Source organism: Lagopus leucura, unplaced genomic scaffold (assembly GCF_019238085.1).
Source record: "Lagopus leucura isolate 7727_CA_CO unplaced genomic scaffold, USGS_WTPT01 Super-Scaffold_810, whole genome shotgun sequence".
In the NCBI taxonomy this organism is placed as follows: Eukaryota; Metazoa; Chordata; class Aves; order Galliformes; family Phasianidae; genus Lagopus; species Lagopus leucura.
The window spans coordinates 14,927,133-14,951,843 of NW_024962261.1; the positions used below are offsets into that span (position 1 = coordinate 14,927,133).

The 24,711-nt window shown below is 37.8% G+C and overlaps 1 protein-coding gene across 1 annotated transcript in view; it reads left to right on the plus strand.

Moving 5' to 3' along the window:
• The window catches only part of EPB41L4A (erythrocyte membrane protein band 4.1 like 4A), a 132,681-nt gene that overhangs the window by 76,033 nt on the left and 31,937 nt on the right, over positions 1–24,711 (plus strand). Inside the window, exons 7-12 of the mRNA XM_042866304.1 lie at positions 509–596; positions 1,949–2,037; positions 2,407–2,470; positions 12,138–12,229; positions 13,139–13,216; positions 17,463–17,575. Coding sequence (XP_042722238.1) covers positions 509–596; positions 1,949–2,037; positions 2,407–2,470; positions 12,138–12,229; positions 13,139–13,216; positions 17,463–17,575 — 524 coding nt within the window. The remainder of the gene's footprint in view (positions 1–508; positions 597–1,948; positions 2,038–2,406; positions 2,471–12,137; positions 12,230–13,138; positions 13,217–17,462; positions 17,576–24,711) is intronic.

Sequence of the window (24,711 nt, forward strand, 5' to 3'; positions counted from 1 at the left end):
CTAAACTGTGTATTGCCAGTTGGTGTGACTTCCTATAGGCAAGTTCTTTTACGAAGAGAATAATATTTTACCTGAAGTTATGAACCTTGCTTTCAGTAATTCTTTGTAGCTTCAGCGCTGCATTAGTCCTCTAATTAGTCACTCCATTCCTGCTTTATTACCATCCAGGTAGTAATTAAAAAAGAAGTTATTTTGCATATTCAAAAGAATTGAATGTTTAAAGAATTTGCGACAGCAGGGAAAGATCAGATGCTGAGTAAGTATATGTTTTACATGTGATAGTATGTATATGTGGTAGGCTCTTACAGCAGAGAATTTAGTACAAGTTTGTGCGTGTTGTCCAGTCCTACTTGAGGGCAGTGAAAGGAAAGTGCTACAAGGAGAGAGACAGTGCAGACAAATGGTAGGAAGAGTTGTGTGTCTGTCCAGCAAATTGTGTTTATTAATATGATTTATTTTAATATGGTGACTGGAAATGCAATGCTGTTACATACAATTTTGTTTACAGGGGTCAAGTTCCTTCTGAGGCAGAAGCAAACTACTTAGAGGTGGCCAAATCCCTGGAAATGTATGGAGTGGATCTCCATCCTGTTTATGTAAGTATTGTTTAACTATTTTAATCTTGCTGGCAATGCAAGAAAATCTATTATTGTACTGTGGGGGAGTGCATTTATACAGCTTAGTCACCACAGGGTAACATAAAAGATAATAATGCACCAAAAGAATGGAAAGGAAGACTCATTTACAGACTGAATAGATTAAGTCATTAATACATACAAAAGCCTACAGTGATTGTATTGCGTATATGTGATTGCACCTACAAAAGACAATAATCTCTACCCTAGAAAAAAGGAACTCATAGAAGTAACACGTATCAGGGCAAGCATCAGAAGAGTTGAGTGAGCGTTACAACTTTTGTCTTTGACACAAGAATTTGCACATTACGTTTGTGTAAGCGAATACAGGTAACTTTTCATTACTATTGCAAGAACTAGTGTGGGGCATCAGCAGCGTCTGTCCTGTTCTGATGTTAATTCTGAAGGTCTTGCTAAAGGCATGGAACGTGTTTTCAACCTTTCCTCCACTGTACCATGCAGCATTGCACATTGCCTGTACTGTCTTAGCAAGTGCCTCTGCTAAGTGCCTCTGGAGGCTGTGTGCTCCTGGCAGAAACGTCATCCTGTTTTGTTTGAATAATTGTGCTTGCAGGCTTTCTTGAATAAAAGAAAAGCAGAGCTCTGGATGGGAAGCTGCAAAGTAGATAGTTCACTGAGTCAGATATCAGAATGCTGTAAAATTATTTGAAAGAAAATTAAAAAATCAAGATAATACCAGAAGATTAGGTGTGTATTTCCTGCTGAAAATTGTGTACCTCACAATGTTAAGTATTTTTAATGCATCCCATGGCTTAATTGTGTTTGTATCCAGCTCTGTGCCCCTCCCACCCACAGAAAGCTGGGGGAGTAATTGAAAGAGGCTTTGACATGATCCAACAAAACCTTGTTAAATTAGTGGTGTTGGCCACTTTCTGCAGTTTCTCAGTTTCGCAGTTGGTGTTTTTTGTGATTCATGCTCTCTAGCTAAGAGCTTTCAGGACTTTTTCTTGTTCTCTCAAGCAGGCAACTTTTTGGAGTTGACTTTCTTCTAACCTCATGCAATAAGGTTTTCCAAACAGCCAAAAATAGTTCCATAGAAAAAAATGCTTTTGCTCTTCATCATAGGATGTGGAAACTTCTGTTCTTTCCATTGCTACCATTCTTTCTTACTTCTCTGTATTTGCATGTAAAAGTTTTCATACTGGAATTTCCATCAGTAGATGAAGTGCTATGTTCCCATTTGCAGCATGCTCAAGTCAGACAGTCATGCTGGCTTCCTCCTGGACCTCACTGCTACAGTCATGCCAAGTGCAAATGTAAATAACTGAGTGACGTATGTTTTTATTTTATAGGGTGAAAACAAATCTGAATATTTTTTAGGATTGACACCCATAGGAGTTGTAGTCTACAAGAATAAAAAACAAGTAGGAAAATATTTCTGGTAGGTGTATTTTAACTGCAATCTGTGTCCAACAAAACCAATGATGTACAGAAACGTATAGTTTTGAGGCATTTGTTTGAAAGGTTAATTGTATTACTATTTTTAAAAAAAGTATTTTGTCCTTGTTTGTATTACACACATTTTTCGTTATTTAATAATACAAATATTGAAAAGTATTTTTCACATTAACATAGTTACTGATAGGTACTGCTAATTTTCTTTTAGTATCTGGTGCAGATGTGAAAAAATAATACAACCTATGAATCTGTTTTTATATAAACATGCATATAAATAGATACAGCTTCATATTTTATTATTTGTAAAATTAAAGTCTCATTACATTCTATCTTTTTTTTCCCAATATTATAGGCCTAGAATTACAAAAGTTCACTTCAAGGAAACACAGTTTGAACTTAGAGTCCTGGGAAAAGATGTAAGTTTTTATTTAAACCTGTAAGAAAAAAAAAAAAAAAATCAAGAGCAAACTAATGTCCAAGTAATTCACAGTTCTTTTTCTATTCATCAGAGTTTATTTAATTTTATTTGAATTTTCTTCAAGAAGCTGGGTACTTAGTTAATTTTCTTGGTATTCACTGCCAGAAAACTATCCTTAAGTGTAGTATGTTCCCGATGATGCTTGCAGTTTTATTAAAGAGCAGAGAAAATATTTTCTGCCCAAGTATTGCGCACCAAGGGAGAGAACTTCAGCAGAGCAGGAATTAATACAGACCTGCGAGATTTTCTGCTCTGATTGGGATGTAAACTGCTTCTGCAGTGCCTTGTTTACATTGATATGTAGTGCTTTTAAACAAGGCAAAATCAGCAGGGAGAGGTAGTATCAATTGGAAGCTGAAGCAAGGAAAACACAGGAAGCTTTTAGCCAAACCAATTTTGTAGCTTGGAAAGAGAAGCAGCCATGTAATATAGCCTGAAATGCATTTGTCAGAATTTAACATGATTGTTCCATTAGACTATTTGAGAGAAAAAAATCACTGTTTCCAGTGGAGCTAGGATGGCAAGGTGATAGAGATTTTTAGATTGACTCAGTGGAAAAAGGAGAATATTTATCATCTGTACAGCATGAAAAGTGGGGAAGTAGGCAGGAGAGAATGTTAGTGATGTAGGGATGAGGTTGTGGTTTTTTTGTTGTTTTTTTTTTTTAATTGCAGGCTTCCTTGGAATATCAGGACTGAAAATTTATACACAGATCAGTTGTTTTATAAGAAGTATTTGCCTGTTGGCACTATTCCACGTTACGCATTACCTACATATGAACATATGTACTTATTTATGTAATGGCTGTTAGACTCATCCGTGATTTTTTCTGTGAGCCCATTTGATGCCTTCAGTACAAATGGGAAATGTGAGCATACTGCTGACTGGTTGTGCTGGTTCTATTACAGATAGCATTTCTTGTGCTTCTGCAGATGTACTGGCAAGTTTTGCTTTTGTTCCTCAGAAGTGGCTTCTTATTATTTGGTGTGATGAGCCATGGGTAGTCTATTTCTGCTGATGCATTTATTGAAATCAGAGTTGTTTAAAGACTGGAAGAAGGTTGGGAAAAGCTTTCTCAGTGTTTCTCTTGAAGTATGAATACCTATTCATGTACAAACAGGCGTTGACTTTGGATTGCAATGAAATGATGTTGTGGTTTCTGTTCAGTGGTACAGATGCATAGGTTTTTAAATTTTTGTTTTGAAATGTGTGGAATTGCAAAGGTTTAACATGATGAACAAAAAAAACCTGGGAGATTTGGGAAATGTGCTTAAGTTTAGATTGATGTTTACAGGATGTTGATGGCTGGCAAGCACTTGCTACTGTAATTTTAAGTCAAACTCTTTGACAGCACTTGGTAATTTCAAGTCTCAACAGGTACTTTTAGGAAATTGTTTGAGAGAACAGTAAGTACAAGGGTGTGTCCCATCACTGCAGCTAGTGCTCATTTGAAGTTTCTTCAGTTCTTCATACCTTAGCTAGTAAGGAAATGCCAAGATGGTGCAGAAGAACCTTCCTCCTCTGTGTAAACTTTTTTGTGGTGGTATTTTGAAAAAGTTATTAATTAGGATTGGTAGCCTTAGTCTCTGGATTAAAGCCATTGATACAATATTATAGGAGACTAAACATGCCATTTTTGCTCTATCCTGTATCCTGGGATATCGCAGGGAATTAATATTTCCCTTGTAACGGATGTGGTGTACCAAGTCTGGAATGTGCAACTCATTTCCAAGCAGTTCAGTTACTTGGATGTACATAAACTTTTTGGATACATGAACTCTTTCAAGTGCAGTCTGAAAATGGATATGCGTCTTAGACAATTTCAAGGGAGGAATGTTTAGAGGGTTAAATTATTCTCTAGTATGGGACAACGCAATTAAAAGAAAAAGTAGCATGGCCCTAACATCAGTGAAAAATTGCATAGGCAGTGGCAGTTACGAGGAACACTCTCCGTAGGAAATAGGTGGAAGCATGCCATCTGCTAAAATTTGTTGGAAAGTACACCAGAGATGAAATAATGGAGAATTTCCCATGTCTTATATGGAGCTTTATGGCATTTAGCAAAGGAGTTAATATCGCGTAATAAGAAGAATGGATTATTTCTCAGCTTGAGTGCTTTCTTGAATCACATTTTCCATACTGTAGTGAAAACTCTGCGCAGGCTGGCTTGCCTTTTGTGTTTCCACACACTGGCTACTTCTGCTCACACTGGCAGGCACCTTTCAATGGTGCATGCATTCATCAAGTGGAAGCAGTCTGTGCTTTTAGAGCCTGCGAAGTGTTTCTTTTCCTCTGGATGGCATTACTTAAAGGAGCTTCTTTGATACCTTCCTTCAAATAAATTTGTATGAGATTTTTTCAAACCTGCCAGAAGACTTGGAATGTATACTTCCCGACAAATGGGTGGAAGTGGACACCTAATCTCCTTGACAGTTTTAGAAATGACAGTTAAGATGTACAGATCTGTGTCTGTAGGCTACTTAAAACATGCACTTTAGGGTGCCTTTGTTGGGATAAATGTTTATGGCTGCAGCTGCAAAGTTTATTGTTTACATTATTTAACTTTTCATAAACTTGATTATTTAATAATCTCAAGATATTTGTTTTATATTATAATAAATATTTTTCCTTTATTTTGTAGCATATGCTCTTGCAGTTATTCTCTCTTCCACAGGGACATTTCCTGTGTGTTTAACTTGTTTATTCTGTGTATTTTTTCCTGCGTACCTGTTGCTATTGTGTGAAAGCATGATTGCTGGGATTTTGGTTTTATCTTTCGTTGCTTCACTGCTTTGCTTACATTACATTTTTTTTCTGCCAAGGGGTATTGCTGTTATCCCTACACAAACAAAATACTGCTCTTGGTATTTGCCCGTCAGTGGCTTGTTCTGACATGTGAAATGTGAAGCCTGGGCCAAATCACTGTATCATTATTTTGTTGTCTCCTGACAAGACCTATGCTATGAATTCTGATATGTGAATTTTTGTGAAGTCCTGAAGTATCAGAATGAAATTGGGAATGTCTCCCCTGTGTAGGTTGCACAGCAGGGCTCCCTAAACAGCATACAGCTGGAGAGAATTTTTGAAGATCATGAAGGAGTATTTTCCTGCACATTCCTTTAAGAAAACAGAGAGACACATCTGATACCCGTGCACAATTTCTGGTGGCATAGATATGTGTTGAGCAACCTTGCTAGAAGAGATTTCAGCATTGTAGGTGGCTGCGGAAGGCCCTCCTGCACCAAACAAGGCCTGGTCACAGGGAATGTGCTGTGCAGAGGCCACTATTGAATGGGTACCTGGGTCATTTTCTCTGCTTTCTCCATGTGAAGAACACCACTTTCTTCCCAGTTTTATCTCATCTGAGGAAGTGAATGAAACAGAGAAGAAAGTGGGTTGACAGATTTTGTGGTCTGGGAGCACAGATGTAATAATAATCAGAAGTTCGAGAGGCAGAGCTCTTTTTTGCCCACAGATACCAAGCAAGCCCTTCTATACTGTCCCATGGAGCCCCATGCTGTTAACTGCACCTCTTCACAGAATCACAGAATCACAGAATCACAGAATCACCCGGGTTGGAAGGGACCCCAAGGATCATGTAGTTCCAACCCCTCTGCCTAGCAGGGCCACCAAACATACACATTTAGATCAGGTTGCCCAGGACCCCGTCCAACCTGGCCTTAAACACGTCCAAGGACGGGGCATCCACAACCTCCCTGGGCAGCCCGTTCCAGGGCCTAACCACTCTCCTAGTAAAGAACTTCCCCCTAACATCCAACCTAAATCTTCCCTCCTTCAACTTAAAACCATTTCCCCTAGTCCTGCTGTTATCAGCCCTTTTGAAGAGTTTACTCCCCTCCTGGGTGTAGGTTCCCTTCAGGTATTGATAGGCTGCAATGAGGTCACCCCGCAGCCTTCTCTTCTCCAGGCTGAACAAGCCCAACTCCCTCAGCCTGTCCTCATAGGGGAGGTGCAACCTCTTCCTTTGGTTTAATTGTGTCTGAATGTGTAAGTGAATGAATTCACTCCAGAATATATGCAAAGATTCTATACTTGCTATTTTTTGTATCCCCCTTTCACTGAACCAGAAATATTTGAATGAAATTGTTCAATGTGTGAAATACTTGCTTTCATTGCTTCCTGTTTGACAAGTAGGGCCTAATGACAGTCTAAAATATTTTAAATTTTTAAATTTAATTTAAATTTAATTTTTTTAAAAAAATTTAAATTTTTGTTTAGAGGTGTTTTCAAATTTGGTTTATTTCAGGCCAGAATAGTCCCCTCAACAGTGTAATTAAAATTATTCACACATTTGCAAGATGTATTTTCTGCAGTCTTAGTGAGGTGAAAAGTCTCAGCAGAATTCATAAGGTGCAGTAAGTAAAGACACTTCTAAGGAGCAGTACCAATCACTGATGCATTCTTGATGAACTTAAGGGTAGCTCCCCAGTCTGGTGGCTGAAACTTGTCTAAATACAAGGTGTTTTCTTAATTGTTGTGGAAGACTTTGGATATATATCTAAATATACATATTTAACCTCCTTTTATATTGTTAAAATCTGAAAAATAGTTGTAAGGTGGTCCTCACCTGTCACACACTATATTCCGCCTTGAGTTACAAGATGATCTAGGCAAGAGTGTTTCATTTGATTTATTCCTCTTTCTGTTTCTTGAGAAGTTTTAGCAGGGGCTGAAGAGGTGTTCTTCCTGTTCTGATATCCAGCTTAGCTAAAATTTCTACTAAAGACAAAAACTGAATTTTAGTCTTTGTTATGTTTTAAGAATTACACATGGCTTTTTTATTGTTTACATTTTTATTCACTCAAGCCAGAGTTGTTATGGAGGACAGAGGTGAACAAGCAGTTAGGTCAATGTAGAGCTGCTATTTTTTGGTTGGTTGATTGTTGTTTTACGTTGTTTTTTTTTTTTTTTTTTTTTTTGTTTGTTTTTTTCCCTTTATTAAGTTCTTATTAAGCCATCACAAAAATTGTGAGAAAGGCTCATCTTAGTAGTAAAATCTTCAGTAATGAACATTTTTGAAGGAGAAATACCATTAAAATCCCTGAATTCCGAAAGCCTAAATTAATTGCCACTAAGACGTTAGTGTAAGCACTGTTTTTGATAAGCTCATCTTTAATATTTTTAAAATTATATATATATATATATAAAATAATCGATAACAAGATGCCTTTGTTTTGATCTTGATATGCTTCATGCAAACTGGCATATCACTAATTTTGATTACTGACTTGTATAGTGCTCTTAAAGATTGACCTTGTGTAACTGCTAATACATTGTCCATAAGCTATGACTGGTATGCACTATACATAAATACATAAAAGGCAGAATATTTCCCATAAAGAAACAATTAGTTAACAATTGATAAGTTGGTGATAAATAATGTTTTGAAGCAGTAGCTTCAGAGCTACCTTTAATATTTCTGTTACATGTAGATGCACTTGCAGTACATGTTGAGGAGTGGACGATGTGTTTGGTAGGGGAACAAGATCTCTCCTTATGCCGCACTGCTACTCAGTGCCACTGAGGAAGCGCTGTGTGCTGATAAGAGTTCCTTTTCAGGGCTGCCTTTTTTCTGAGCTTTGAATGGTGGTGGCCAGTGTTTGTCCTGTCAGAAGTCACTGCAGTTGAGTGCATGTGTTTTCAGCCTGTTTTTGATCCCTGGAATGTCTTGTGGCAAGCTATCAAAGGTCCAGTAGTGCCTTATGCATTCAGTGTGCGGGGAGATGGGTGATGGTTGGGTGGCACACCAACTGCCAGGGGACTCACGGAGACCTCAGATGCCCTCCAGATCCATCCTGGCCATTAGCGATACAGGGCTGTGGATACATGTTGAAGTACCCATCTATTAATAGGCCTGCATAAGTCAAGCTATGTGCTTTTCTGGCTGTCCCTCCTCCCATGGTTAGAAGAGGTGGTGAGGCTATGGCAGCATGAGCTCTGACACGGTTTGAAGCTGAAGGATGAGAGCATTTTAAAAGTGCCTAATCTTTGTCCTCATGGAGTTTTAGAACCTTTCTAGGGACAAGGAGAAGATGGCCAAGCAACTCAGCAGCCACACAGAGTAGCAAGGGATGTGCTTTTGAATCCTGCCCCCTCCCTTGCTGCAAATCACAGGCATGTCCAGAAATCACAGAAATACAAAGTACAAAAATAAGTGCTTTTCTGCTTGCCCAGTGAGCACAAGCATCTTTCCCAGAAGGTAGAAAAGCCCTGAAGTGGGCCCATGTCTTGGTCATCTGTACCATTTAGCCCATTAAGAAATGGTAAGTGAAGTTGATAGAAAGGTTGCCATTTGGTAAAAACAAAAGTTCATGGTGTCAGCAGGTATGGTGGTTCGTGCTCCACCTACAGGAGAGAAAGAGTAACCCTGGAAGTTATTACTGCCTTTAGTACGGTTTTATTTTTGTATGTGGACTTAAAAATTGTGACAGAAATCACAGTGCTCTTGCAGTAGTTCAAACTATCTCAAATAGCAAGTAAAGAAAGTCCTAATCATTGATATGCTGTTGCAGTGTTATATTGGAATTAGAAGAACTGCAACTAAGACAAAGTGAAATATAATTAAGAGCTATGAATTGCCTTCCCTGTGTAGGTGAAAAACCTTGGGATAAAAGTTCTTTATATATAGTATAAAAGAACTGTGCTGTTTAGCTTATTACATGGATCCATTATGAGGCAGTGTTTAGTTTTCAGATGTGTGTTTTTCCTTCAAACTCAAACTTCAGTGTATTATCAGAAAGCTTGTTGGTCTCTTCCTTATTTTTTTAGCCAGTTTTCCCAAATCTGAATTTCAAACTTAACTTATTGACAGTCTCTGGGGCTAGGCCTTTGATTCTTTAGCCCTTGGATACTGTGTGCTGAGTAATAGCTGTTTCAGCATGTAGTTCGTTATCCAGATTTTTGACTTACTGGCTGAGATGAGTTCTCTTCTTGTAAAATAAGACCTTTAAAGAATAGAATTATTAATGTTTTCTGATCAGATCTTACAATTGTATGACAGTGTAGCTATACCTTCTCATTTATCCTACGTATGGGAAAATCATTAAACTGTAACTTAGAAGAAAACGTAGAAAAATAGAACTTTTTCCTTGATAGAAATATTTCCCTCAGCAGCATTCAGGCGAATAGTAAAGTATTGCATAAATACTATATTTTTAAAAGTCACTTTAAAAAACAAAAGAACTCTGATTTCTCTTTACCTCTATCTTTCCAAAACCCATAAATTCTCTCCTTTGAGACTGTATAATTAAATAAATTCAAGTGTAGCAGAGGATTCTTTGCCTGAAGTGAAAATTAGGAGTGAATGAAAAGAGAATAAGATGCTACATATTTAAGGTGAGTAATTGAGTTATTCCCTAACAGAAGTGAAATGAATCATTATATTGCAAAGGACTTGTAATACCAGAGACCTGATCTGATATTGTTCTTTATTGTAAGTGTCTGGCTGCTACAGTTGTGTGGGTTTATATGAAATCATGTTAGATGATAGTCTGATCCAGAAACTATAATCTAAATTAAATAATACTATGTTTCTGCTGTATGTCAAATATGTAAATGAAAAGTATCCTTTGACATGCCTTCATTAAATAATCCACTCTAATGTCACTGAGTATAAAAAAGCAGCATGATCTTTTAGTGAGTAAGTCAGAGTTTCTGGTTGCCAGAGAGGCATGAGCAGTGTATTTATTCTTGGAAATTATAGGATAAATAGAATGTTCTCTTTGACAGTCTTATTCAGGAAGTGTTTTTTCTTTGTTTTAAATGCAGTTACTTAGATTAATTAATTAATTAATTAACTAGTTAGAAACTAAAGAAATTTAGGTCTTTAGTTTTACTTTTCATAAATTATAAACCTATTTTTCTCCATCTTAAAGCCCTCGTGAGTCCTTCAGAGAAGTTAAGATCCCTGTCAAGCATGAAATTGTTTTTTAAACAACTGTGTGAATACATTTATGGGAATAATTGAATACTTAATCATTTTATGCTGTGCACAGCAATATCAGATAAATCCTATTTTTCAGTATTCTCAGTGGCAGCATGTCTTTTTTTGCTGTGATGCACCAGAGAAGAAAATGTGTTTTTGATGGAAGATTAGAATGTGATTTTCATTCCTTGGATATTTCATGGAACTGTCCCAGGCAGCCATTAAACTTTTACAGTGGAATAATATAACTAAAATTATCCATGGAAGGAAATAAGGTTATATATATGTCTCCAATTTCTACTTTACTCAGGGAATAAAATTTCAATTATTCTAACAGCAGGTGCAGAGATCTGTCATTTTTACTGTTACTTGTTTCAGGGTGGGGAAAAGGCTGCCTGAGCAGGTCATTTGTGATTTTGTGTTTTTAACTGATTTTGGCTAGGGATGGAATGTTGAAATCTAGAAAGCATACTGAGTTAGTTCACAGATTGCAAGTTCCTTGCAGGTCACAATACCTAATTGAAAGAGGTATATGAGAAACCTGCCAGAACTCTTTACCTGCATATGCATGGCACTGCGGAAGTATAACTGGCACTGAGGTGTCCATTTCCTAAAACCAGCTGCCCAGTGTGGTATGACTCATAGCCTGTTTGTGAGGGAAAGGTTTTAGGACTTGGCTGTGTTATCAGCTCGTGCTGAGGATTCATGCTTTAGTCAGTTGGTGTACTCATTCATTTCGCAAATAACAGGAAGAAAATGGAGAACTGAATTTTACTGAGCAACAGATATATGGAAATGTATTTTACGGGAAGGTTGGTGAATGTTTAACTTGTTGGAAACAAGCTCTGTGACATGTCTGTTGCTTCTTCTTGTCTACTGGAATTGTTTTATAGTTTGTATGTGTCTGCCTTTTCTTTCATCTCTCCCTGTGGTTTATGGTTTCCTCATGTCTACTGCACTGACTGCCAAATTACTAGGGAATAGATTTTAAGCTTTGAAAATCCTTGTTTATTGTCTTTCTTCACTGTTGGCTCTGCGGGTGAATTCAAAGATTTTAACCTTTGACCTTTTTCCAAGTATTTTTAATTACTCTGAGTTTAGCATTTTTGTTCTGCTTATCTTTCCTTCTCCCCATCTTTTTGATATCTAGCTTTATGTTCTTCCTGTTTGCATGTCTTTTCTACTTGCATGTCTTGTGCATTTTCTCCAATTGCTGTTACTTGACAGTATATATGACAAATATGAGTTTCTCTCTTAAGTTTCTTCCTGTCCTTTTCTATATTGCTAAACAGGGCCTTGTGAAGATTATATTTGTCACAGATAATGAGGTGAAGTTTCAGAAAGAATCAGAAACAAACTGTACGAAAAACCTTTTTGCTTTTTAGGTAGGAGAAGAGGTGATGTCTGTGAACCTGAATCAAGGAATAGAAGTGTGATAATCATCTTGCTGTTCTGTTTTTCTGTATCTAAGGAATGCATTTTTAAAGTAATTATTTTCAACTGATGAGGAACAGAAATGAATTATCTAATTTATAAGAACAATTGCGAAGAATTACAGACCTTGATTGATATGAGATAGTTCCAGCGTTCAGTAAATGAAGATTTGTTTCACTGGCAGAATCTCTCATAACAATGTTGATTTCTTTTGTTTTGCCTTCAGTGCAATGAAACATCCTTCTTTTTTGAGGCACGTGACAAGATCACATGCAAACATCTCTGGAAATGCTGTGTAGAACATCATACGTTTTTTAGGTAAGTGATGTTGATGTGTTTTTCTTCCCAAAAGAAGAAAGACAGTATTGAAGAAGAGCATATCAGGCTTGCTTCCTGGGAAGACATTTTAAAAGCTGATGTTTTCCCTTCCCTTTTCTTAAAATGATATTTAAAAAATGTTTAAAAATCTTTGAGAAATTCAGTGGTTTATTTTGTCATAGAATATTTTTCGAAGCAGTACCTCAAGTTCCATTATGTAAATTTTAACTGAAGTATCCATGCATATATATGGCATGGTTTAAGCTGCAATATACGTTTACATATTTAACCATCAAATTCTCTTCAGCGTCATTGACTTTGAGGCTTTCTGCTTTCATGCATTACTGTATCTATGATTTCTGAATAGCGTTCTTTAGGGAGCATAGAGTTTCTTTCATTTTTTTAATAGACTAACTGCTGTTCTACAATGTTTTGCTCATTTATTGAAGTGTATGAACTTTTTCTGATATTGTAGGTCTTAAAACACTTTATTTTACCATTGCAAAGTACTGACAGAAAAGTGCAGGGGCTATGGGTAGGAATCAAATGATGAGGTGGTTGGGGCTGGTTTTAGCAATGCCACGAATGAGTAAGCTCAGAATTCCTTCTGCAGTCTCATTACCATGTTATGATGTTTTTGCCTCCTCCTGTGAAATGTTAAGCAAAAGGATGCCAGTGCCAGCAGTTTGCAGTTGGCCTTGAAATAAGGAGCTAATCAAAAGAGGAGAGCATAAATATGTGGTGTTGTGGAGCTTTCAACCCCACAAGAATCTGTCAGGAGGTGCGGATGAAGAACAACTGACAGAAAATTACTTTTCTGGAGCCTGAAATTTGTATTTTCCTTTCTTGGGAAGGAGAGTTGAGACCTACCTGTTTATCTCACTCTGTTTTATTTTTTGAACTATATAGAATGCCAGAGAATGAATCAAGCTCTCTGTCAAGAAAATTCAGCAAGTTTGGATCCATAGGTTATAAACATCGACACAGGTGAATTTATTTTGTTGTTTAAATTTCTGTTAATTTAATTCCTTTATTCCTTTTGTTCTTCCAATGAAAGAAAAGTTCCACCCAGGTAAGGTGTTGGGGCAGTTCTGTTCTCAAAGCGAGAATCAGCACCGCCTTACCAGACAGTTTGCAACAGTCCGGGGACAAATGTGGAAGTTTCTTTGTATTACCCAGATTACTAGAGCTGGCTAGGGCCTGCTGGTGTCCTCAGTGAAAGTGGGAGAAACTCTGTCAGTGCTTTAAATCAGAGTATCATTGTAAATTCTGAAATTATGTTCATGCCCTGAAGGTTTTAATCTGACATCTGAGAAATACCACAACGGAGAAGCACATTGGCTGCTGCCTTTGTTCTAGGAATTAACCAAAAGAGGGTACAGAGAAGCATAGGAAAATGTGTAGCTGTGAGATATTTCTTAAAAGCTCCTGCAACTGAGCTCCTGCAAATGATCTTGATCAGGATGGTGATATTTAATGTTGCAGCAGTAGTGTTGATGTAGTGTTGTTAATTTTAGAATATAAATGAGGGCAGATCTGAAAGGAGGAGGACCTATCTTTTCTAATTGGAGGGGCTGGGAAAAATTGAATAAGCATTCAAGACAATGAACCTTGAAATAAACAGTGAACTTCAGACTAAGGATGTATAGGGAGCACTTACTCTCAGTTTCAGCCACTTAACCAAGCAGCAAGTGTGATATAAAGGGAAGTTAATAATTATGATACACTATATATGTGGAAGATATCACCAGGAACGTTGGTTTATGATGCTCACAGTACTTTACGATGTGTCACAAAGGGTAGCAGAATATAGAATAAATTGCAGCATGTCGGGATGTCAATATTTTTCAACATCTCCAGGAATGGTGACTCAACTGCCGCCTTGGGCAGCCCATCCCAGTGTCTGTTCACTCTTTCAGAGAATTAATTTTTCCAAATATCCAACCTGAACTTCTGTGGCTCACCTTCAGGCTAACTCCAGTTCCGTTGCGTTGGCAGAACAATTTTGAACCAAAGTTGCATATTCAGTGAACGTGAAAGGGAGAGTTGAGAGCAGAAAATCAAAGTCATATCTGAAAGTTGGCCTTTCATTTTTCATTAATATTTTTCTTGTGACTCACGTAGAAATAAAGATAGTTTTTCATATTTCGTAGTTATTTTGAAATTGCTGTCTGGAAAGGCGTTTTTACTGTATGGCAAATTCTGCAGGCATTTTCTGTGGCCTGCAAATACACCAGGTTGTAAGTTCATTTTTGGCTACTCTTGTCTGTCTTTCATACTCTATTTCCACCATCACTTAAGAAATACTTGGATCTTCCTAATGGGGATATTTTTCTAAAAACAAGAAAACCATCACCCACTATGTCTGTGGCAGCTCCTTCACTGGAGTCAGCAGCTTTGGTAGCTGCTAGTAGCAGAGTGCAGTGGTAGCTCTATTACACTTTTCCTCCTTCAGGCAGAACTCACTGTCAGCTTGCTGTAAACCCTGGAATAGGTATCTTGCATGTAGGGAAGATGTTACTGATGGGGAAAATGACTACGCCGATGCTGAGCGTGAGTTCACGTGACTAAGTCTGGACTGTCTCCAGCCAGGATCACTGTTGTGCTTCTGTTCTATCCTGTCCAACATATTTTCTCATAACCTAAATTAGCTGGGTCATCATATTATCAGGCATGATCCAGCTTCTCCTTTCTTTAGGTTATAGAGGAATGATTGTCGTGCCTTTGAGTTTTCTGATTTGATCCTGACTTGCAAAATCTGACCTATGAAACTGGATAGGAATCCCCTTAATTCCTACCAGTGTACTTAGGAGGAGTTTCTCCTGTTGGACTGTTTCAGCATATTGGAGCCTGGGAAGCAGTGCAGTGGCTGTCATGAGATCTCCCTAGAGCCTTCTGTTTTCCAAGCTGAACAAGCTGAGATTCTCAGCCTTTCTTTGAAGGAGATGATCATCTTTGTGGCACGTCTCTGGATCCACTCCAACAGCTCCACATCTTTTTGCAAACTTATTGAGGATGCACTCAGTCCCACTGTCCATGTCACAGATGTTATATAATAGTCCCAGTACCCCTGAGGGACACCATGTGTTAGTGGTCTCCACCTGGGAATTGAACTACTGACTGAAATTCTTTGTAAGCTGCCTTCCATCCAGTTCCTTATCTGCAGAGTTGTTCATCCATGAATCTCCACTTTAGAGACAAGTGAGTCACGCAGAACAGTATCCAGGTAGATTACGTTAGTTGCTTATCAAACAGTGCTGTTACTCTGTCACAGAAAGCCATCAGATTTTTCAGGCGCAATTTGCCTTTGGTGAAGCTGTACTGGCTGTCACCTATAGTCTCTGCTCCATGATTTTGCTGGGCACGAAAATGGGACTGACTGTCTTATAGTTCCGTGGGTCTTTCTTCTTTCTCTTTTAAAAAAACCTGAAGTGATAATCAATTAGTGATTGACACATTAACTCTCCTCTTGGAATTCACAATGGCAGCATTGCCGTTTTTATCTGCTATGAGAATGTTCTATTAGCTTTGATTGTTTCCGTTCTTTGCTTTTTATGTTTTAGTCCCAAAAGCACTGACAGTGTTTTACGCCGGCATGTGTGGTGGTTTTGTGATTTTCGTTGTCGGTATTCCACATCATAACATCACGTAAAGCAGTGGGAGTTAAAGAGTTAATGCTCTGGTTCCGTGAGCTGCCTTTTTTGGGCATTTTGGGTTCTTGGAGGGGAGGAGCAGTGGCATTCCCGGAGGACTTGAAGCCCAGAGGAAGAAAGGTGCACCTCCTGGCAGGACCTGAGTCGCTCTCCCTCTCTCTTGCTCAGTTCACTGTGGATGAAAGCACATGGTTCCCTTCAGTCTACAGATTAAGGCCTGAGCTTTGGACACACACTGTCATTTTGTTTGAGTTTCTTTGATTTTGTTGGCTTTAGTAAATTAATGTTCCTCCTCAGATCATTGCCGTGTTCTTTTTTAGACCCACCTACTATTTCTCTACCCTTCCCCCCCCAACCTTCCCCACCCAGGCACAGGCCCTCAAGTCACTCATTAGTCACTGGGTCAAGCCAGACCAGTGTAAATGGTTAACACCTTATTTTTTTTTCCCTCCGCTTTTTTTTTTTTTTTTTCTCTTCGGGCCTGAGCCCCCTGTCACGGACAGATAACTCCGCGACAGCAAGAATCGAGACCGTATTATTATTTTCAGTCCTGGCTTTCAAAAAAACCAGTTTTCTTAATATCAGATGTTTTGGTGAGTATGTGGAGGTGTTAGTGTGAGTGGAAGATCTTATCTAGAGATACTTTGTTAAAACCATTTTTAGAATTTGTGAGACTGGTGTGGTACCAGAACTGGAAAGCTGAAAGGAATTATTTTATGGCTAACTTGGGAGGAAAAAATTGAAATTGGATATCGAAAAATGACATTATTTTGGTGTAACATTAGAAATTTTTCTTGTCTTCGGTCTTTTTACAAATCTTGAGATAATCATAGTTCTCCAATGCTTACTACCCCTGGCTCTGGGTGAAAATTCAGTGATCCTAGTGGAGTGTATTCATGTAGCTCAGAAAGTCTGTGATGAGCATCAGTATAATCCCTTGGTGCTTGCTACTGCAATACTTGATGACTTCTGAATCTCAGTACTGCAGGTGTTACAGCAACTGGGAGTTAATGCTGTTACTTCCTTTGTATTGTAAGTTTCCAGAAGCAAGCATGGAGTTCTGAGGAGGAGTATAGAGCCTGTTTTAAATTTTTGTTATGAACACCTTATCCTTTGTACTCATGTGGAGAGAGAGGCGTTAGAATGTAGAATAATGTATTTACTTTTAAAATGGTGTGTCATGGAAGAGTCTTGCTGTTAAGTGGGAATCAAGTCTTGTACTTGGCTTGCAAGTTGTAGGTCTATGCTAGTGAGAGTGCTTTGCTTTGCACTGGGCTCTCCTAGCCCTTTTTATCATCTTTCCACTATGGCAGAGCCAGTAGCTTCTTAGTGACTGAAACTGAACAAAGTTAACTGTGTGTTTTCCAGAGATAAAAACTGAAAGGGAGAACTCAGGATCTAATCAAATTACTAATTATTTGATTACTTACTTTTCTCTGCAGGACTATACAGCTGAGAATGAGAAAGGAATAGCTCTAAAAATATACTGTCTGAACCCTATGCATTTTTCAATTTAGATCCTTTGTTTCTTAGATAGCTTCCCCAACTGCTTATCTGAATGATTTTGTTGTGTTTTCAAGTGGCAGAATGTCTTTTCAAATGACCAGAGACCCTTCAATTCAGCTCCCACGGCCTGACCAGTGCATTGAAAGAAGTCGTAGTAAGACATATCCAAAAAGGATGCAACAGACAGGTAAGTTTTTGTATGCTTTACTTGTGGAAAGATTTCATCCCTGGTGTATGGCTCATTTCGCTCTCAAGAGATAACTCAAAATTTATTCAATGTCCTTGAGGATTTCTCAGAGATGAATTCTGCTTTCTTTTAAGGCAGCATGTGTATCTAACTATTAGTTATTAAAATTGTTATGTATAAAAATAAAAAAGATAGATCATACAATTGAAACACATATTTATACATCTAATTTAGAGGGAAGTTTGAACACAAGCAGTGTGAAAAGATATTTTACAGGAACGCTATCTGTCTCTCTAGTTGGGATCCCACTGTTACACCACTTGATCAAGGCCTTTCTTTTACATTCTTTTCCCAATTTGGTAAAGCTAGAGTGATATCCCTGTATTTTGATGTTAAGTGGAACAGAAGTTAATGCTATCCTCTATCAAGTTTTAACGTGATTCAGATTTACGGGCTGGAAATTCATAACTACGTGTTGAAAACACGAGAGGAAAATGGAAATTTTTGCAGGCACTAGGAGAAGCATGTAAGAGAACTGCTAATCACAGGAGTCAAGCACAAAACAATTAACGTGACCTGAAATCTAATAATGGGGAAAAATCCTTTATATTTTGAAGTATACTTAGCTTTGTTATAACTGCATTTAGCACAAATTTCAGTGGAACTTGTGTCTCAAGTTAAATACAGAAGTGAGCATGTGTTAGAGATTTAAGAACTTGCCTGAGCCTTAAAATATAAGTAAGCTTTATCTTGGATTAGTACAGCATTGTGAACTTTTGAGAGTGACAGATTTTAAAAAGTGCATGTACATGCATCTGGTGATGCCCTTTGTTTAATGTGGATGCCTTTGTTTGGCTCGGAAACAAAGCCAGTGTGTTTTGCCTTTTAGCTGCACTGTGTCTTGAAGTGTTGCATAATTACAGCTCTTGCTCTTGGAACATATGAAATATAAATCCAGTATGCAGTACTGTGATTAGGGTTGGTTTGTTTGTTTTTTAAGTGCAAAAATACAACTGCTTTGCTTTCAGATCGTACGTCCTCTTGTCAGTGAGTTTCTAGATATATGGTTTTATCTTTTAGGTAGTTCAGTGTGAGAGCTGGACTTAATGGTCTTTTCTGGATCCCTTCCAACTCAGGATATTCTGCAGTTTGTCTGTGGCTCGTCTTGCTGTTTACCCTTGAACCTGTTGACTTAGGTTCAGCTGGACTGTCCTGTTCTTTGAGTGGTGTTTCAAGATGAATGGCATTTCCCATCTCATTAGTCCCCCTGTTCAGTTATGCAGAAAATTGTGTGGTTATTCAGAGGTAAATTTGTCAGTTGAAACTCAGTCCTTAGTTGAAACCAATGTTTGCAGGCAGTGAACGTCAGTCTGCTCATGAGCACGTTGTGATTGTTCCCGTTTTTTTGGCTGGAACTGTGAGACAAAGACAAACCTTCCTGTGATCTGTTCTGCTTGTGTAAAATGATGCAGAATTCCCTGGCCAGTCAATGCTTGTTTGTTGTTATGGGGGATTTTAATGCTTTGTCTTACTTTAAAGATAAAATAGACAGGTGGGTTTTTTCTTCTTTTTTTTCTTTTTTTTCTGTCCTGTCTTATTTGTATGTGTCTGTGTAATTTCTAGTCATCATTCTGGTTGCCTTGCTTTTAATTTAGCTTAACTGATAAGCCACGTGTTCTAAATGTGCAGTCATTTTTCACCAATGTAGGTGTATTGTGTATTACCTCAAAAGCTCTTAAAATTCATTGAATTTGATGAATTTCCAATCTACTATATGGTCTAAGGAAAAATAACATTGTAATTACAGAATGCTTTCTTCTCCATAAATGAACATATTTTTGAGTCTTTTTTTTCATTTTTCATTCTTTTTTTTTTTTTTATTTTTCATTTTATATTTCAGTGTTCACACTGGTAATCAAACTGCTAGTTCTTGTCCATTTAAATGAATTTGCAGACACTGATGGGTGGTTAATGTGACTTCTCCATGTGACAGTCTGCTGCATATCATTGGATTATATCCATTCTTTTTCCTCTAATCTGGCTATTGGATGCAGCAATATTCAGTTCATTTCATTCAATGAATTGGGTCCATTTGATATCTTTTAAGCAGTGTTTGGTAAAAAACAAAGCCAGCTGACCTAACATATATTTTACAGTATAATTTTTATCATTAAAATGCAATCTGAACATTCTTATGAACTAAAATTCCCCATTACTTAAATCTCTTAGAGAATAATATGATGTTACTTCTTAAAATAAATATTCCTTTTGCATAATGAGATATAGCAGTGGTTGCCATTGATGACTTGTCCTTTTTCCTTAACTTTATGTTTCTAGTATGGTGTAACAAGATTAAATATGCCTTGTTCAACATTTTAAACAAGGTTATTTTAGTTTACATCTGTTAGATTAGATCAGGTGTTTTCTGCAAATGCTGCTTAAATTGGCATCCAACTGAATGTAGCTTTTAATTTATCTTTTTGTAAGGAACAGCAGAGTTTCACTTATTTTCTCCCACAAACTTTAAACCTAGCAACTTACTTCTTGTCTTCCCAAATTTCAGAATCTTTCCTCACCTTTTTCTTCAGTTTTTCTTCCTTTTCTTAACATTGCAACATTAAGTGCATGAAACGAATGCTTTTCTGTCTACAGTCTGTCAATTAGCTGTTTTGTTTTCTTTTAAACCTATTAGTGCCAGCAATGAGCCCAGCCACAACTGTGTTTTTGGACAATCAGGTGAACCAGTAACTACAAATGCATGGCTGCAGCATGTGCAGTCTGCATTGCTACTGATGTACAGGTTGCAGGTAATGTGTGACGTACTGAAGTCTCTAATTTCAGACATCTCATTAAAATGTTTTTTGTATACATGTTTTGGGGTTACTAGCAGTTGCATAGTATGCATTGTTCCCCCTCCCCTCCCCTCTTTTCTTTTTTTTCCAGTTACCTTAATGCATAGGTTAACTGTTTGCAGTGCTGAGTTGTCTGATTCCCTTGGTAGAATGCCTGAACAAGTGCCTAAACAGGCATTTGGGCTTTAGCATGGCAGATTATTTTCCTAGAATCCAGATTACAGTTGCTTAAAGTGCAGTAACTTCCATTTTATCATTTGTTTAGCATATTGCAAATCTCATTAGCATACATGTCTGGAAAAACCAGAGAGGGAAATTTCACTGACTGGACAACCAATGCTTTTATGTTAGTGCTTTTTTTCCCTCTGTGTATGTTTAAGTTTTTGTTCAAGTTTGTGTTCGGTTGGAGAACATTTTTTGCTTTGTTTTGTTTTGTTAAACCTTAAGCCTGGCGTATGCTTAGCTTACTTAGTTCTCTTATTCTCCCAGTTTCAGGTGAGAGAGAGTAACAGTTTGTTCTGGTCACAAATCATAAACTCAAACAGTGGAACAGGATCAGTCATTGTTCTGCTTTACTCTTACGTAGGACTGATAATATTCAGCTTTCGCAATAACTGGTACAAGCTGCTCAATGAAAGTGTCCTTTATTCTTCTGAGTAAGTACAGCACTTGAGAAGTTCCCCAGGAACATTCTCTCTGGACAAACACTGGTGTGGACAGACCTGTAGCCATGGGTCCTGGTTTATTCACTGGTGGCACATGCATTGCTCAGGACCTATAATGTTCTTTGCTAGCTGGAGGCTTGACTGGACACTGCCTTGCAAACTGTATAGTTGTATAAACCAGTGTAAAGTAAACCTTGGCATTCTGATTTAAAAGCCAGATGGAGAGTCATTCAAATAAGTATTAAAATTGCAGTTTCATTTGAATTCTAATAGTCCTTAAGCTGCAGTCCCCAGTCCCTGTATTCTTTAATTCCCTGGGATCACAATCCGTGCCCTGGCTAACCTACCTAAGCTGTCATTACCTCACTCATAGTTGATAGGAATGTTGAACTGGAGCACCAAACGTGTAGTAAGTCTTTTCCTATAAAACTGTGGGATTGAGTTTGAAAGCTGAATCTTAGAAAATGAATGTTGGGTCAGTTGTATCTATTTATTTACTTGTTTATTTTGAGTTTTAAATTTTAAAGGTTATTTAAATCACAGGCTTTGTAAAAGGATGAATGTGACTACTGCTGTATTTTATGCAGCAGATGGCAATGTCAGCACAAATAAGGTTTGTAAATTAGCTTGTAAAACATTATCATGGAGTAAGCTATATGAGTGTAGACTTTTTAAGTCCATTTTTATTAGGTCTTAGTAATGTGCAGTGCAAAGCATGGACTCTTACTGCATGTTTTGCTTTGGATCACATTATCTTCAGCCCTCATTCATAGATTTAAGTACAGAGACTGCTTCCAGATAATGTTAGTGAAATTGCTTCAGCTAATGAGGCAAGACTTAATTAGCTTGCCAGCTCTTGAGATTTTGGACTTTAGTATTTTTAAAATCTGTTTAAGTTTGACTGCCGAAATGAGCATCAGCACTGTTGTAATGTAAATCAAAGTGTTCATTCATGTTTCTGGGAAATTTCAGTTCTGTGAATGCTTACCTAGTAAAAGGAAAACAACCAAGAAAACCTACAAGCTGAAGATTTCTGGTTACCTAAACTATTTTTGAGAATTCTCAGGAGAAAAAGTGTAAGAAAATAATACAGAAAAGGTGCTGTAATAGGGCTAGCATTTGGACAGTTTTTCTGGAGGTTTTTCTTTTATATTAGACAAACTAACATACAGAGATGTATGTTGGTAGAACAGTAGTGCTGTGTAAGGTCATACAGAAGATACATGAGGTGGAACATACTTAAGGACAGTTATTTTTCTTTGTGGACAGAAGCCTTTCCTCTCACTTAAGATGGTTATTTATACAATATGCAACAGCAAAAATTGCAGTTTTCTTTTTGTTGTTGTTGTTGTTTTTGCTTTTCTCACGCCCTCCCCCCCAAAAAAGAAAAAAAAAAGCTTCTAAATATGGGCGGAATCAATCAGATGCTGCTTGTACGAGAACTTCTCTCAGTAGGAGGGAATTGATCTGTATTTCTGTCTAGGTTCTGGCTCTATGTGATTGTATTGATTGGTATGTTGTCTTTTCTGTTTTTCACTCAACTAAGTACTTGTTAAAAGTACAGTGGTAGCCAGGATAATCAGCAGTGAAAAGGAGCTGCTGAAGATTAGCCGGCACTCTGATCCAAAAGCTGATGTGCTGAGGTAGGCTCTGTGGGACCAGTGTGGACACAAGGAGCCCAGGTTGCTGCAGAACCAACAGAGTTTCTGCTGTAGGATGGGCTGACTGTGTTGCGTAAATCCCCACCTTCGGACACCACAGGTGCCTGTGTGCATTGTTATTGCCAGACATGGGAAAAGGTCTGTTCTGGAGCAATTGGGCCATGGCTTTTCTTCTGTGAGTGGCTTTGTGGCTTTGACATGATTTGGGAGTTGAGTTCTTGTCACTCCATCAGGTTATAAGCACTCAAAGGGGCTTAATGGGAAGCTACTTCCTTTATAGCTCAAAATCACGTCTGCTGTTTGGAACAAAACAGTAGCTTTGTTGATTTCTGTGGGTGAAGTTATTACAGCAGGGCTTTTTATTTCATGTATTTGATGGCATAGAAAAGGCAAGCTATATATATCTCTACTAATAAAGAAAAAAACACTGAGATACACTTGGTGGATAGAAACTTCAAACTACTTGGTTTTCATTTCATTGCCAGCATCCTCCCTAAAGTGGCAAGTTTTTGCTTTCCTTCCTCATGTTCTGTCATCTTTATGTGTGATTTTGACTGGAAGCATTTTTGGAGGTCTCAAGAAGAATTTTTGCAGCAGGCTTTTATGCCCTCAGTGTAGTTTGGAGACTTCTTTTCCCTGATCATTTTTTCATCCCCATTCCTTTATGAAAGTATTGGTTTTCTTAATCCATTGATTTTTAATTCAGTAAATTCAGCCTTTTTACCAAGCAGATCACAATGGCAGTAGTCATTGCATCATTATTGAAAAGAAAATAGTTGTAAGGGCAAATGTACAGTGCTTCAGACAATCTGGCTAGCTTGTCCTGAACAAAACTTTACTTTCAGTTCTCAGTGTGAATGTCTGCCCATTCTGCATTTCCTTCATATAATATTTCAAATTCCTCCTAGTCCTTACATAGTCAAAAAAACAAACCAAACCAAAACAAAACCCTCAAAAAACTGTCTAGGAGAAGCAAATGATGTACGAGAGCCAGGCTACTCCCCTTCCCTGCCAGGCGTTACTCTGAAATGCTAAGTAGAGAACTGAGTAAACTAACTCATAGCAAGCAATAAGGTCAGACAGAAGGAAGCTTAACTACACTGCTTAAGCAAAGGTGACTAATGTTACTTGAGGCCCTCTGCAGCATGTGAGACATCTCCAGAAAACCAGCAGATCTAACATGTAGGAGACCCACATTCCTGGTGAGGCACCTGGTGGCCTGATAAGATGCTTTAGTGTCCTGGATTCAGCTGGGACAGAGTTGATTTTCTTCATAGTGTCTAGTATTACGCTGTGTTTTGGTGTTAGGAGAAAAACAGTGTTGGTAACACCATTGGTTTAGTTGTTGCTGCTGTGCCATGCTGTGGAACCAAGGATGTTTCAGCTTCTTGTACTCTCTTCCCAGTACAGGAGGGCGCAGAGAGCTGGGAGGGGGCAGAACCAGGACAGCTGACCTGAACTGGCCAAGGGGATGTCCTATACTGTATGATGTGGCAGGTAGAAAAGCTATAAAACTATCTGGGAGGGCAGCTGCTACGCATTGGTCAGCAGATGGTGAGCAATTGCATTGTGCACAACTTGTTTTGTAAATGCACATATGCAAATATATATATAAAAGAAATAATAGTAATGATTATATATTATATGTTATTATGATAATATATAATCATTATATAAATACATATAATATATACTTGTTGCATATTATATACAACAGTAATGATTATATATATAATAGTAAAGATTATATATATAATATTAATAATTACTATTATTTCTCTCTTTTTTTTTTTTTTTTTGTAGTAGTAGTTTTTATCGCAACCCATGAGTTCTATCTTGTTTTCCCATTCTCCTCCCCATCCCAGTGGGAGAAGAACAGTGAGCATATGGCTGTGTAGTACTGAGCTGCTGCTGGTTATACTGCAGGATATACTTAAATTCTCTGTGCTTAAGTAGAG